Genomic DNA, 17,132 nt, shown 5'->3' on the forward strand with positions numbered 1-17,132 from the left:
TTCTAGAGGAAACCGAGACACCCTGTGTTGCCTCATGTTACGATCTTTTCACCTTCCATGTCCTTTTCACTTTTAACCATCAGGCATCCAGGCAGTTCTTCTCTAATAGTTCAAGAAAAAACTGAAATGGCACTTCTTGCAACTTGAAGAGCGAGCGCTGCCTTATTCACTCCCCATTCCTGTGCACTAAACGTAAGAGATGTGTTAGAAATGGGGTCTTTGGTTGACAGTCAGGTTGCCCCCTGTTCAAGCAAGGACCCTCACTCTAGTCAGGGTAAAAGAGAATCACCCTCAGCTAACCCCTGCTTACCCCCTTGGTAGCTTGGCAGAGCAGTAGGCTTAACTTCAGAGCGCTAGGTGTAAAGTATTTGTACCAACACACACAGTAACCTAATGAAAACACTACAAAATGACACAACACCGGTTTAGAAAAATAGGAAATATTTATCTAAACAAAACAAGACCAAAACGACAAAAATCCAACATACACAAGTCAAGTTATGAATTTTTAAAGATTAAACTCAAAAATAGCGCTTAGAAACAAAAATGCTTCGATGAGATGTTAACACGCCGTCGTGACGGAGTCGTTCCCAACAAGCCGACACCAGCGGCGCCAGACACGGAGTCGTGTAGACCCCCAAGTACAGTACCTTTGGTGAAGAGTGAAAACAAGCTGATGCGCGAAGTTAGGGATCACGGCGTCTGTACAAAATGTTGAATCCGTGCAATTCGAGCGGCATCGGTCACGACGTGGTGCGGCGACTTCCACGGAGTCGTGGACTTCAGCGGGGCTGCAGCGGCGTCGGACCTGCGAAGAGCGTCGCGTTCCAGTGAAGGTCACAGCGTCGGGTGCAGGCGGCGCCACCGGATTCAGCAGCGGCATTGGTCCGGAGTCGTCCGAAGTCGATTTCCTTGGATTTCCACCAGCTTTCCTTTCAAGGGCCCAGGAACTGGATAGGGCACCACTTGTCAGAGCAGGAGTCTCTCCAGAGACTCCAGGTGCTGGCAGAGAGAAGTCTTTGCTGTCCCTGAGACTTCAAACAACAGGAGGCAAGCTCTAACTCAAGCCCTTGAAGATTTCTTCACAAGATGGAAGGCACACAAAGTCCAGTCTTTGCCCTCTTACTCTGGCAGAAGCAGCACTGCAGGAAAGCTCCACAAAGCACAGTCACAGGCAGGGCAGCACTTCTTCCTCAGCTATCAGCTCTTCTCCAGGCAGAGGTTCCTCTTGGTTCCAGAAGTGTTTCTAAAGTCTGTAGATTTGGGTGCCCTTCTTATACCCATTTTAGTATTTGAAGTCACCTTTCTTCAAAGGGGACTCACACCTACTTGTGAAATCCTGCCTTGCCCAGGCAAGGCCTTAGACACACACCAGGGGGTTGGAGCCGGCATTGTCAGAGGCAGGCACAGTCCTTTCAGATGAGAGTGACCACTCCACCCCTCCCTCCTAGCAGAGATGGCTAATCAGGAAATGCAGGTTACACCCCAGCCCCCTTTGTGTCACTGTCTAGTGCGAGGTGAAAAACAACCCAACTGTCAAACTGACCCAGACAGGGAATCCACAAACATGGCAGAGTCACAGAATGGTTTAGGCAAGAAAATACTCACTTTCTAAAAGTGGCATTTTCAAACGCACAATCTTAAAATCAACTTTACTAAAAGATGTATTTTTTAATTGTGAGTTCAGGGACCCCAAACTCCATATGTCCATCTACTCTCTAGGAGAACCTACACTTTAATCATATTTAAAGGTGGCCCCCATATTATCGTATGAGAGAGACAGGCCTTGCAACAGTGATCTTTTAGATGCTAGCTTTTACTGAAAACTTAAAAAATGTATAATTCCGGTTCTACTGATTGAATGTTTGAAATTGCAGTGTCAAATAATTTATTTAAATCTACTCTATTTTTTCTAAATTGGTTTGGGATTTTTTTTCTTGTGTTGTAATTTCACTTTATTACTGTTTGTGTGCGGCATACATAATTAATAAATTCCCTGTAAGTTAAACCAGACTGCTTTTTGTGCTCACCTACCCAAGATTAAGCACAAGTTAATTTAGTGACTTTTTGTGGTTTACCCTGCAAGGGATTGTGGCTGTTGCTTGACCAGGGCTCACACCCAAGTCAACCAACAACCCAATTTCTCAAAGTAAGCAATTGGTGGGCTTTAAGGTCATACGTTTCTGGAAACCCCACAACAGTTCTTCTTCAACCAAACAGCTTCAGCTGTCTGTTGGGAGAGACCTAAAAATACTGAGGACCTTTGTGCTAACTGTTGCTGACCATGCCATGGCACGCTGACAGTAATGGTTGTTTGTGCTGTCAAATGTCTTGATGGCTCAGGCATTTGGAGGCACAGGCAAGCAGTCCCTTGCAATACTGTTACATTTCTTTGAGAACCCCAAGTTGCTGGACAGAAGCTCAGATGGTCGTAGGTAACATTTGCATTGATGGTCATTCAGCACCCTGGCACACCCGTGGCTACTACATCAATTGGCACTGATGCCTTTGGTACTATTCCTCATCAATATTTAACGAAGAACGTTCACTGTGAATGCCTTTTATTTTGGTTTCTCTAAATGCAGATAAGTCGCTCAGCCACCCTAATTCGTATCGATTTTCCAGTTAAACAAGATGAACTTTGTGTATGCAAAGTTTATGAAAGTATAATCTTATTTCCACCAATAGGGATGATTAAATAGCAACGTTTCTGAAAGAGTAATGTTTCTGTCAAAAAGCAATGAGCTTGCAAATTATCCAGCCCTACCGAAGAATGGCAAAACCTGAATTAACATTCTGTAACTGAAAGAAATCTCACGAATTTCAGGCAGTTGGCAGTTTTCAAAACTGTCTACATTTATCATCTTTATTCTACCACTGGGCAAACACTCTCTGAAAGCATCGAACAAATAATAAAGTAGTTAATACAAGTGCAAACCTTTTCCTAACGTTATAATACAACGGAGTTTCTTTGTGGCTGCCTGGTGCACAGATAACGCAGCAATGCAGCAAGAGTGAAGAGTTTAGGAGTATGTAATGGACGGTTGTTTCCTTACCTGGTCTGCAATGTTCACTTGAGCCTGGTTTTTGAGGAGGAATTCCACTACATGATAATGGTTTCCAGCAACAGCAAAATGAAGGGCTGTGCGCTTTAGCTGAGGAGAAAGCAACAAAGCCAATTACAGATTTCCATCACTCGGTAATATAATGCAGTCTGGATAGTAAATACAGGCTGTGGGGCACAAGAAATGAAACCAGCGTGAAGTCCAATGGATCTTCAGCACACACACCTCAGTGCTTTGGGTGTGAATGTTCTGTAAGTCAATTAAAGTATGTTAATAATGAGGTTGTACAAACTAATCATATAACCTAGTGCAATCAAATATTTCGTCGGTTGATCACTTGATTAATTTGAAAAAAAGAAACTGAAGTTATATAGTCGAAATAATACTTTCAGAGATTTGTGTGCACTTGAGGGCCACAACACAAAAGACCAGTCGCGGCTCGCAGCAAGCAGAAGGGGCGGGGCGGCGCGCGGGGGGACTGGGCTCAAGAGAGCCCACTGCGCATGTGTGTTTGGCTGGCCCGAGACGGCGGGCCAAACACACATGCGTTCTGAGTAGGAGTGCTATGCACTCCCCCTCACTGCTCGTCACCCCGTGGTCCCGCTCCTTTTACCAAAAAACGATAATAAACACAGTTTATTACCATTTTTTGGTCAAAGGTTTGCAGCTGCCACTGTTGGGGGGGCAGGGGGGGCGACGCTGCCCCACCCTAATGGAGGAGCCACCTCTGGAAAAGACAGCCAAGTGCACATATTGGATGATGGGAACAGAGAGATGGCAGAGTGACTGGGAGCTGCTTGTTGGAGGGGTTGGAAGCCTTATGGAATTGAAACCTTCCATTTTCAGATCTGGCGTTAGCCAAGACCTTTTGACTGTACTAAAACAGAGGGCTTTCAGGAGAGGGTTCGGGTACTCAAAGGGGTGGGGAAGAGACAAATGTGAGATAGACGAATACAGCGGTGAGTTAGTGAGTGAAGAATAAGGAATTGAAAGGTAGAGAGAGAGAGGTAAGGTACTGGTAGAGATGGCAATGTGAGAAGTGAGGCCCAGAAAGGCAGGACTAGTAAGTAGAAAAGGGAAGCAGCAAGAAAGAGAGGGGTGAATGGTAGAAAGAGATGAGGTGTGCAGAGTCAAGAGGTCAAGTAGGGAGTCAGGTGAGGTACTGAGCAAGAGATGAGGTTGATAAAATGGTAGCGAGACTGTGGGCAAAGACAGAGCGTTAAGGTATTGTCAGGCAGATGAAGCACAGAGGATGAGCTGACTTAGAGAAGTACATGCAAACAGAGATGTAAGAGACGGGGTAATGATAGCAACAAATATGCAGATAAACAGAGGTCGCAGGAAATCATTGATAGCAAGAGAGAGGTGTTAGAGGGAACAGCGTTTTGAAGGGAGGGAATGGTGAAGCAGGGTACCAAATAGATGATGACGTACACTGAAAGGTTAAGTACTGAGGGATAGTGAGAGAGGGTGGATTAGAGAGAGGAGATAGTAAGACAGTTGTTAGGTAGAGGCATTACAGAGTGATGATGAGAAGAAAGGGGGTAAGATAAAAGGACAGAAAGGAGCTAAGTAGGCGAGGTACATAAAAATGAGGTCGAAAGACTGGTGATAGTGATGGAAAAGAAGTACAGGGAGGTGAGATACAATCAGAGTAGTGACGTGTAGATATAGGTCTGAGGTAGGCAGAGTTGACAACGAGAGGATGGGTAAAGTGGTACCGATGTAGAGATACGTTCAGAGAGTCAGAGGCAAAGTAGAGGCTGTTAGACAATATAGAGATACAGTACAGAGAGGTGTACTTAAAGAGATGTGGTGGAAAGAAGTGAGGTAAACAGAAAAATAACAGATGTAAAGGAGATGGATACAAAGAGATATAGAAATAAATACAGCGGTAAAGAGATGTTGGTGATGTTGAAGAGGTGAAGTGCAGTAAGGAGAGAAGCATGAACATGAACAGTACAATAGGTGAAGAAGTGGGGGGTGGCAGAGGCAGTCAAAGAGAAAGAGAGATAGAGAGCAGAGGTAGGGACAAGGGTAGGGATTTAGTTATTGGAGAGTCATGAATAGATGAGATGCAAAAAGGGAGAGAGGTAGAGAGATGAAGCAGAGAAAAGTGATGTAGAAACTTGTAGAAAGAGAAGGAAGAAGAAGAGGGAGAGATACAAGGTAGACATTGTAAGGTAAAGACAGAGAAGTATAGAGTGTGGTAAAGAGGCAAGCACTATACGTAGCGAGAGAAATGCTACAACGAGAGATAGGTGAGGTATAGGAAGAGAGGTAGCTAGTAAACATAGAGAATTTCACGGTTATCAAACATTACCACAAATACATTTACAGCGTGGGACATCACAGTAAATTTTTTTACAAACCTTTGTAATGCACCACAATGTAGATTACATTTGCAATGCAATCCTTACAGTGCATATTTTTTATAATGTGTTTATTATACATACACACACATGACAATATATATATATATATATGTATATATATGTGTGTGTGTGTGTATATATATATATATATATATATATTTATATATATATATATATATATATATATATAAAACTCAAGTGGTGCTCGCCACTAGGTAGTTATAGTTAGGACCTAGTTTCTATAGAAAGAGCATTTTTTGTTTTGCTAATAACTTTGGTGCCGTTTGATGAATCTTCACATAATTTCCCCAAAAAATATGATCTCACTTCAGCTGCTGCCTGAAAGCTTCAGGGTGATCCATCAAGTGGGAACCATTAAAAAAAAGGGGGGGGATAACACTTTTTGCTCAGACTTTTTTCCATAAGGATTTTGAACAGGAATATTGCCCAAACCACTGGACAAAATTACACCAAATTTGGCAGAAAGGTAGCTCTTAGTCTAGAAAGCAACTTGTTTGTTATTTGGTGTAAATTCGCTCAGTAGTTTTTGAAATTAGAGAAAAAACGAATTTGTATATATAGGGACGCAAAGGCTCCACAAACCCCCCTGAGCTTGTGCTGAGATCTGATTGGCTGCCAAAGCTTCAACAAGGACGTGTTGGTAGCCATTGTGGAAAAAAGATTTAAAAAAAGAAAAGGAGCCAGGTTAGGGACACCCTGACCCCTTAGCTCTGGTGCAGGGGTCCCAGAGGGACTCCTCCCTCACCCCCCACCCCCACCCAGGAAAAAATCATTTTTAACAATTTGTTTACTGAGAGCTGTGCCAGCTCCACGGATCAGGTGAAAATGTAAAAAAAAATAATAAGAGCGGCCTCCTACACTTGCTTTAATAAAGCCCTGGGAGGACCAGGTCCTGGGTACATGTCAAAAATAAGGAGGGGGTGCACAGGACTCCCCTCCTGGGCTTACTGAAGCTCCAGGGACCAGCACTTCTCCGGGTCGATTATTACAATAAATGCGGGGGCCGCATGCCTGTCCTGTGCCCCAGGGACTACCTCCCTGGGGCAAAATGCTTTTATAGAAGTAGGGGGGGATCCTGTGAACCCCGTGTGCCCCTGGGAGCGCCACCTCCCCAGGACCAAATATAGAATGAAATGGGGGGGGCACCAGGCCCCCCTGCAGGCCCGGGGACCACCACCTCCACAGAGCCAAACATTCAATGAAATACAAGGGGGGCAGCCCAGCCCCCTGCAGCCCCATGAACTGTCACCTCCCAGGGGCCAAACATATTATAAAATGTGCGAGGCACTCAGCCCCCACAGCCATAGGGACTGCCACCTCCTGGGGGCCAAACATAGGACTGAATGGGGGGCAGCCTGGACCTCCTCCAGGCCATCGGACCGCCACCTCCCTGTGGTCAAACATAGTATTAAATGCAGGAGAGGCCACCCAGCAGCCCTGAGGACTGCCTCCTACCCAGGGCCACACATAATATTAAATGCAGGGGGCGTCTGGTCCCCCCAGAGCCCCAGGGATTGCCACCTCCCCAGGGCAACCATAGAATGAAATGCAGGGAGGCCATCTAGCTTCCCCCACAACCCTGGGGACCTCCACCTCCCTGGGGCAAATATTCAATGAAGAGCAGGGGGGTCACCCACCCTTCCCTCCCCACAGTCTAGTGGACCACCCTCTCCCTGAAGATGAATGTAAAGAAGATAGGGCATCTGTTGCAGACCCCCTTCCCCAGGACCACCCACTCCGTAGGGGGAAATTGTAATGTTGGTGGGGGGGCCCTGGGGACTGTCACTTCCCTGGGGCCAAATATAGGATTACAGGGGGGGCGCCCGGCCCCCCTCCTGTACCTGGGACTGCCACCTCCCTGAAGTCAAATGTAATATTAAATGGGGGGGCACCCAGACCCACAGCAGTCCAGAGGACAGCCACCTCCTCAGGGCCAAACATAGTATTAAATGCAGGGGGTTTCTGGTCCCCCCGCAGCTCCGGGGACCACCACATTCCCGGGGCAAACATAGAATGAAATGCGGGGGCCACCTGGGCCCCCCACAGTCCAGGGGACCGCCACCTCCCCGGGGCTGAATGTAAAGAAGATAGGGGTTCCGTTGCGGACCCCCCGCCCCAGGGACCACCACCTCCTTGGGGCACATTGTAATGTTGGAGGGAGGCCAAGCGACCCCACCTCATGGAGCCAAAAATGGCCCTGAGGACCGCCAACCTCAAGAGCCGGCTTCTGATATGTCCTGGGAGCCCTTCCCCAGGACACAGCTGTTTGCTCTGACTTGGCGGGAGCTTTGATAGCTCCCACGAACTCAGAGCAAACACTCCGGTTCCCGCAAGTGAGAGATGTCAAACAGCTGTCACTTGCTGGAAGCGGAGGTTTCCTCTGTTTCACTACATCCAGAGATGAAAGCAGGGAATCAGAGGAAACTATTGCTCTCACAGAGAGGGAGTTGTATCTTTAGCAGCTCCCTGTCTGTGACAGCAATGACGGCTCCCACAGGAGGCGGGGAATTGCTGGGACCATGGGGGCCTTCCGGCTCCTCCTGCGGTCCCCACCCATTTCGACTGCCAATAATGGCCCTGGGGACCGCCAAACTCAAGAGCCGGCTTCTAATATGTCCTGGGTGCCCATCCCCAGGATACAGCTGTTTGCTCTGACTTGGCGGGAGCTTTGACAGCTCCCATCAACTCAGAGCAAACACTCCGGTTCCAGCAAGTGGGAGATGTCAAACAGCTGTCACTTGCTGGAAACCGAGGTTTCCTCTGTTTCACTACATCCAGAGATGAAAGCAGGGAATCGGAGGAAAGTATTGCTCTCACAGAGAGGGAGTTGCATCTTTAGCAGCTCCCTGTCTGTGACAGCAATGATGGCTCCCACAGGAGGAGGGGAATTGCTGGGACCATGGGGGCCTTCCGGCTCCTCCTGCGGTCCCCACCCATTTTGACTGAGTGCCCTGGGGGGGCACCAGGTGACATGGCCAGGCCCTGGGGTTGGGCCCCTGGACCAAGATCTGCCTGAGAAAAATAAAAAAAATGATTAGGCCGAGCCCTGGGAGATGGGGTCCCCGAAGCCGAGATCAGCCTGGGGAGGGGGGCCACGCAGCACCCCTACCCCCCTAAAAAAATGAACGCTGGGCCCCGAGGGATGGTGTCCATCCCCAGAGCTGAAATTGGCCAGGTGGGGGGGGCACGTGCCCCTCCCTTCCCCAATAAAACATTTTTGTAGAAGGCCGGGCCCAAGGGGATGGGGTCCCTGGGGCCAAGATCGGAAGAGGGCCACGTGGCCCCCTTCCTAAAAAATAGATATATTAACGCTGGGCTCCGGGGGGACAAAAACAGCCATGGGAGGGGGGTAACGTAGACCTGTGGCCAACTTCATCTGTGCATGTCCAAATGCTGTGTGCAGCGTGGGATTGCATGGTTAGCCAGAAAGACTGGCCGCATGCCATGCACGGTGCAATGTTGGGTGGTTTTAGGGCATTGGCCCTGCAGGCAAACCGCCGCTGTCCACAGCCAAATGCCATGCATGGCTGGATTAACGTATAGTAATGAAAATTACTTTATGTTAATAAAAATATAGAAATTCACTGAAAATACCAAAGGTTGCAGGGACGTTATAGTTAGGAAACAGAATTTTAAAAAACATAGAAATTCATGTAAAAAATGAAAGGTTACAGGGACGTTATAGCCTCATGTTTTAAATGTACAAAACCATAGAAATTCACCTTATAGTTAGAGTTATCTCATGTAACTATAACTTGTGCCCTTAGGTAACTATAACTCGCACCCTTGCCATGCACTGCTAATTACCCCATGAAGTACGGCACTCATGTAATATTTGCAGTAGCATTTTTGACAAAAAAAACTGTGCATGGCGGGGGCGCAAGTTATCATTACCTTAGGGAACGAGAAGTTACGACCATCATTCCAGGTTACTCCTTTTGTCCTTGTGGAGCTTCTCACAGACCTTCAAGCACAATGGGCTCCACATTAATTCAGTTTCGGATCCTGACACCTGCAGCTCATGGAAAAACATGCAAAAGCAAAATGCACGTTAAGGATTAAGCACAGAAAAATAAGTGTGGCCTTCGCGCCAGCTGGGCTAACGAAACACAAATATACTTTCAGTTTAATTGAATTCTATGCATTACTTATCTGGAAATACAAAATAATGATATAGAACAATACTCCTAAAACATTACAACACAAACATTCTTTAAATATGATGATTAAATGTAGCTTGCTTAAAAATGTTAAATCCAACTGTCACGTTGGCTCTCATTATGCTAATGAGGCTGCTGGATTGGGCCGGCAGCATCACCTGAATTGTGGGAAGTGAGTTCAATCCCACACCATGTGACAACTGTCGGCCCAATCCATTTCTGGTCAACTAGCAGCACCTCATCTCTGCCTAAGAGCAGGGACCATTTGTGGCACCCGGGCACATGGCATTATGACTTCTCAGGGAAATCGTGGTGGATCAGATCTCATCCTTTTCTCTCAGTTACATTAGTCTCACACACATATAAAGACAAACAGAGGCAGAAAATGGTTCAAAATGTTTTATTGAATCAATTTTGCCTTAGATAAAATGCCATTGTAGGAAGGTAGCCTCTTTCTAGCCTTGTTACCCCAACTTTTGGCCTGTTTGTGAGTACATGTCAGGGTGTTTTCACTGTCTCACTGGGATCTTGCTAGCCAGGGCCCAGTGCTCATAGTGAAAACCCTATGTTGTCAGTGTGTTTGATATGTGTCACTGGGATCCTGCTAGCCAGGACCCCAGTGCTCATAAGTTTGTGGCCTATATGTGTTCCCTGTGTGGTGCCTAACTGTATCACTGAGGCTCGGCTAACCAGAACCTCAGTGTTTATGCTCTCTTTTTGCTTTAAAATTGTCACTGCAGGCTAGTGACTAATTTTACCAATTCTGATTGGCACACTGGAACAACCGTATAATTCCCTAGTATATGGTACCTAGGTACCCAGGGTATTGGGGTTCCAGGAGATCCCTATGGGCTGCAGCATTTCTTTTGCCACCCATAGGGAGCTCAGACAATTCTTACATAGGACTGCCACTGCAGCCTGAGTGAAATAACGTCCACATTATTTCACAACCATTTTCACTGCACATAAGTAACTTATAAGTCACCTATATGTCTAACCCTCACTTGGTGAAGGTTAGGTTCCAAGTTACTTAGTGTGTGGGCACCCTGGCACTAGCCAAGGTGCTCCCACATTGTTCAGGGCAAATTCCCCGGACTTTGTGAGTGCGGGGACACCATTACACGCGTGCACTACATATAGGTCACTACCTATATGTAGCGTCACAATGGTAACTCCGAACATGGCACAATTCCATGCATCCCCGGGTCTCTATCACAGAACCCAGGTACTGCCAAACTGCCTTTCCGGGGTCTCCACTGCAGCTGCTACTGCTGCCAACCCCTCAGACAGGTTTCTGCCCCCCTGGGGTCTGGGCAGCCCAGTCCCAGGAAGGCAGAACAAAGGATTTCCTCTGAGAGAGGGTGTTACGCCCTCTCCCTTTGGAAATAGGTGTGAAGGGCTGGGGAGGAGTAGCCTCCCCCAGCCTCTGGAAATGCTTTGATGGGCACAGATGGTGCCCATCTCTGCATAAGCCAGTCTACACCGGTTCAGGGATCCCCCAGCCCTGCTCTGGTGCGAAACTGGACAAAGGAAAGGGGAGTACCACTCCCCTGACCTGCACCTCCCAGGGGAGGTGCCCAGAGCTCCTCCAGTGTGTCCCAGACCTCTGCCATCTTGGATTCAGAGGTGTTGGGGCAAAATGGACAGCTCTGAGTGGCCAGTGCCAGCAGGTGACGTCAGAGGCCCCTTCTGATAGGTGCTTACCTCTCTCAGTGGCCAAGCCTCCTTTCTTAGTAGCCAAACCTCCTTTTCTGGATATTTAGGGTCTCTCCTCTGGGCTATTCCTCAGATAACGAATGCAAGAGCTCACCAGACTTCCTCTGCACTTCCCTCTTCGAATTCTGCCAAGGATCGACCACTGACTGCTCCAGGACGCCTGCAAAACCGCAACAAAGTAGCAAGACGACTACCAGCAACATTGTAGCGCCTCATCCTGCCAGCTTTCTCTACTGTTTCCTGGTGGTGCATGCTCTGAGGGCTGTCTGCCTTCACCCTGCACTGGAAGCCAAGAAGAAATCTCTCGTGGGTCGACGGAATCTTCCCCCTGCAACCGCAGGCACCAAAAGACTGCATCACTGGTGCTCTGGGTCCCCTCTCAGCATGACGAGCGTGGTCCCTGGAACTCAGCAACTCTGTCCAAGTGACTCCCACAGTCCAGTGACTCTTCAGTCCAAGTTTGGTTGAGGTAAGTCCTTGCCTCCCCACACCAGACAGCAAACCTGTGTACTGCGTGATTTGCAGCTGCTCCGGCTTCTGTGCACTTTTCTGGGACTTCCTTTGTGCACAGCCTAGCCTGGGTCCCCAGCACTCCGTCCTGCATTGCCCAACTCGCTGAATTGGACTCCGACGTCGTGGGACCCTCCTTTGTGACTCTGAGTCGACCGCTGTCCTCAGATCTTCTAAGTGCCTGTTCTGGTACTTCTGCGGGTGCTGCCTGCTTCTGCAGGGGCTCTCTGAGTTGCTGAGCGCCCCATCTGTCTCCTCCTCCAAGGGGCGACATCATGGTCCTTCCTGGTCCCCAGCAGCACCCAAAATCCTCAACTGCGACTCTTGCAGCTAGCAAGGCTTGTTTGCTGTATTTCTGCATGGAAACACTTCTGCAACCTCCAGCACGTCGTGGGACATCTTCCATCCAAAGGAGAAGTTCCTAGCCCTTTTCGTTGTTGCAGAATTTTTGGCTTCTTCCACCCAGAGGCAGCCCTGTTGCACCTTCATCCGGGGTTTAGTGGGCTCCTGTCCCCTCCTGGACACTTTCATGACTCTTGGACTTGGTCCCCTTCCTTTACAGGTCCAGGAATCCATCTTCAGTGTTTTGCTGGTGCTTGTGGTTCTTGCAGAATCCCCTATCTCGACTATACTGTCTTTCTGGGGTAGTAGGGTAACTTTACTCCTACTTTTCAGGGTCTTGGGGTGGGGTATTTTGGACACCCTTACTGTTTTCTCACAGTCCCAGCGACCCTCTACAATCTCCCATAGGCCTGGGGTCCATTTGTGATGCGTATTCCACTTTTGCAGTATATGGTTTGTGTTGCCCCTAGGCCTATGTCTACCTATTGCATCCTATTGTGATTCTACATTGTTTGCACTACTTTTCTTACTGTTACTTACCTGTTTTGGGTTTGTGTACATATAATTTGTGTGTATTACTTACCTCCTAAGTGAGGGTATCCTCTGAGATACTTTTGGCATATTGTCACTAAAATAAAGTACCTTTATTTTTAGTAACTCTGAGTATTGTGTTTTCTTATGATATTGTGCTATATGATATAAGTGGTATAGTAGGAGCTTTGCATGTCTCAGCCTAAGCTGCTTTGCCATAGCTACCTATATCAGCCTATGCAGCTAGAAACACCTCTATTCTACTAATAAGGGATAACTGGACCTGGCACAAGGTGTAAGTATCACAAGGTACCCACTATAAGCCAGGCCAGCCTCCTACAGCCATGAAGTGCAATAATTAGAATGATGAAAGATGATAGAAGCAAAGTGGTGGCAAGAAAAGTGAAACACAGGATAAGTCCCACCATACTGTTACTATGCACAATATATGCAATTCCTACCTAAACTAGGTTAGAGCACAGCAGGATAAGTTGTTGTGTAGCCATTTTAGTTATAGCTCCATGCAAGTTATTTTAACATACTAGGCCTGCTGCTGTGCACTTTAACGTAGATATATTTGATTTGACTTCACTTTATTATTGCTACAGTAGCCACTTTTACGGTCTTGTTTTATCTTCTCTCTATCTGACTGTTTTTGCCTAGGCCAGCACTCTGTTCTCAAACATGACATTCTTGCTCACTCTATGCTTCTTCTAAGGCTGCAGTAAGATAGGTTGCCGGTGAACTTGGTATAAGTTTAGTCTCTGATATTCATAGAAAATACACATTCTTACATAGGGACATTTTCTCAGAACAGCAGATGTTTTATTATAAAAACATGTCCCTGTCCCTTACACAATAGAGGGAGATTCCAGCCAGAGAACCACAACTGCATGCTGATTGCCGATTGCTTCGCTATAGCTGTTTTGCAGACTTCAGGCCTTTGCTCAGGTATGGGGGATGATGTCTTCCCGGGGGAACCTGAAGGGCAGAATTAGAGCTTAACATGCTGTGCCCTATCACAGCCTAGGTAGGGATTAGTCTGTTGACCCTAGTGACAATATGGTAGCATTATTTTTATGTTTTACTTTCCTTGTCACAATTTTAATCTTGTCATGCTGTATCGTCCTGGTTATTGCAGTCTACGCTTTGCTATCTAAGATGCTGTCGCTTTATTAAAGCATTATTGAAATATATACTGCCTCTGTTTGTCATTGTCTATGTGAGACTAATGTAAATGAGAGAAATGGATAAGATCTGAGTGACCACGGCTTCCCTGAGAAACCAGTTATGTCATGCGCTCGGCTGCCCAATCATCCCACCTTTGGGTGGAGATGAGGAACTGCTAATTAGCCGGAGCAGAACCCGGATTGGAGCGACAGGTGTCACCTGTAGTGGGTCAGACTCAGTCTCCCACACCCCAGATGATTCTGCCACTCGAAATCCAGTAGTCTCATTAGAATAATGAGAGCCTACGCAACAAAGCCATAATCTGTCCTTCAGGATTCCCCCCTTGGATGACATCATCCCCCATACCTGAGTATGACAGTAGTGAAGAGGCCTATTATCTATAAAGAACCATCCCCATGTGGGCTAGGAGCCGGTGGTCTCAGCAAGCAGCTTTAACGAAGTCAGACAGCATGCAGTCGTGGTCATCTAGATGGAACCTCACTCTACCGTGTATGGGAAAGGGAAGTGTTTTCATCTCTTCTGACCCTTCCGAATTTTTCTTCTCTTCCAAAAGATTATGGGGGTCATTATGGCGGTAATTTGGAAGAAAGTACTGCCAACATGCTGGCAGTACTTTCCTCCATATTATGACATTGGCGATTTGGCTGAAGCCACGGCGGTAACAGCCATCAGGCTGGAGACTTCAATCTCCAGCCGGGCAACCGTCACTTGGCCGTCTGCAGGATTATGACCCCCGCCTACCGCCATGGTTTTTGTGACATACTCACCGCCATAGTGGCGGTAGGCACTATCAGTGACAGGGAACCTCTTCCCTGTCACTGATAGGGGTCTTCCCTGCCCCCCTCCCCCTCCACAGGTTTCCTCCCACCCCCCTCCCTCCCCAGACCCCTCTTCATACACACCCCTCACTTCACACACGCACACATGCATACACACAGCCATTCCCACATTCATCCACGCATGCATACATCCATTAACACACACATCCACACACACTTACATACATACACGCAGACACGCATTCACACAACTCAACATACACGCACCCACATCCCCAGAGATGCACACACATACAACACGCAACACCCACCCACATACACGCACACAGACATACACACACCCCCACACACAACACCCCTCCACCCCTCCCCTGTCAGAGCACCCACTTACCTGTGTTCAGGGGGTCCTCCAGCAGGAGATGGGGCGCTGCTGCCAGTAGCAGCATCTGCGAGCAGAACACCACCAGGCTGTACTAATTTTCATAATACGGCTGCGGTCTACTGGCGTGGCGCTGCTGGTGGCAGCAGCGCCACCTTAACGCCATCCGCCGGCATGGTCAGAGCCGTATTTCCACCATCCTTCTGACGGAAATCCGGCTGTGGTCATGATACAGCAGATGGCTAGTAGCCACAGCGACGGTCTTTTTGTGGCCGTCGCCGCAGCGGTAGGCAATATATACAGCCAAGGTCCAAATGAGGGCCTTTGTATCCAACCCACAAAACTATTGCCACCATTGAAATGACCAACAATGGCCTCAATGCAAAATCTACAACTCCACTTCCCAAGTTACCAAATCATGAGCGTATGGCAGAAAATCCATCTCCAAAAGCTTCCCATGCACCAGTCACTTCTAACTCTTTCAAATCTTTCGTCAATCCTGACATTTTCTGGATATACTTCTGCAAATCCTTACTTTTATCTGGACTATAGGTACAAATTTGTTGAACTTTCAAAATTCAACAGACTCCGCCTCTTTGTGGCAAAAAACTAACACAGGACAATTTTGCAAAACTATTGATCTTTTTGCTACCATCTTTGTGTTTATCAACAACAATGATTTTGCTGTGCTAGTATCTAATTTATCCACTATCGTAGACAGCTTTCTAATCTTCAGATCATTTAAAATCACTCTCACTGATGGAATCATTGCACCAAAAATATCTCCCACTATTTCTGCGGCACTAGCTCCTCGCTCAGTTTCATGTTTCGTCTCCCACACAGGATTTTAAAATGTTCCACATGATAGATCTTTGGAAATACTATCCCTAAATAACACGTACCATGCCATCCTTTTGGCAACTTAAAATATGCATACTGTCCACAGATAAAAACACTCCACGGATCACAGGATCCTTTCCATCCAAAAAGAATTCACTCTTTCCTCTGACATCAAAGACATACTCACTATCACTCTTGCCTATGAACAATGGATTTATATAGGTTCTGATCAATATGTATGTACAACTTCCCATTGTGCTGCCAGTCTAAAATTAAAGCTGATAAATTCATTTGCACTTATTTCCTCCTTCTTCCATGGATGTTGTGAATTAAGGTTTTATCTGTTTTGGATTTGGTTTCTAGTTCCCTCCTCAACTAAATTTGGGGATTTCTTCTCAATCTCAGTCACTGAACAGGTCAAATTGTGTCTTTGTGCATATGTAGTGTCTAACGATCTCAGTGGAAATAAATATTTCCCTCCAAGTTCTGATCCTTTAAAATAAGGATTCTTACTCTGATGCTTAAACAAAGGGACTCCTGGCAACACAAGCTCATAATTTCAGAAATAATATTGAAAACGTACCTAATTGTAAAATATGCCTAAAAACAGACTTCGAGAAATACCATAGGTTAAGGGAATATGATGAAATGTGATACCTTCTGACACAGAATCATGTGTCTGTGTACAAATCTAACAGTCCCTTGCATTCATTGTATTAATGTATTCATGCAACAATTCAAAATATACATTTGCTGAATAATCTGCTCTAAACTCATCTAAGTGTAATACTTTCTCATCTAACATCTAGTTACTATTGTCTTCAGGACTAATACTTTGCGGGGTAACACTAGGGGATAGCATCCCTACAGGATGTGTAGAGGAAAACGCTCCTATTAGCAACACTACTAATACTCTTAGAGAAATAAGTGATAAAGCACCTAACTTGTATCTACATCTGTTTTTTCTTATTTGGCTCCATTACATCTTTTGATTCAGATTTTTTTCTTTTAAAATATATATAGCACAACAGCAAGTATTGTTTTGTTGAAGTCAACAATGCAAACAGCAAACAGAGTTCAAATGTTCAAAGTTTGTCTAGCAGCAATGCATAAATATCCATGAGACTTCCCTAGCCCTAATCTATGTTCTTCCAAATGACAACCCTTCTTTTTCTTCTACTTGGGCCTAGGTAGTCTTATCAGTTCCCTATCGCAGTCAATGT

The 17,132-nt window shown here is 46.6% G+C and overlaps 1 protein-coding gene across 1 annotated transcript in view; it reads right to left on the reverse strand.

Annotated features, from left to right (window-relative positions):
* Positions 1-17,132, reverse strand: part of ANKDD1B (ankyrin repeat and death domain containing 1B) — a 516,198-nt gene that overhangs the window by 389,291 nt on the left and 109,775 nt on the right. Inside the window, exon 3 of the mRNA XM_069223721.1 lies at positions 3,057-3,155. Within this exon, the coding sequence (XP_069079822.1) occupies positions 3,057-3,155 (99 nt within the window). The remainder of the gene's footprint in view (positions 1-3,056; positions 3,156-17,132) is intronic.

Source organism: Pleurodeles waltl, chromosome 1_1 (assembly GCF_031143425.1).
Source record: "Pleurodeles waltl isolate 20211129_DDA chromosome 1_1, aPleWal1.hap1.20221129, whole genome shotgun sequence".
NCBI lineage: Eukaryota > Metazoa > Chordata > Amphibia > Caudata > Salamandridae > Pleurodeles > Pleurodeles waltl.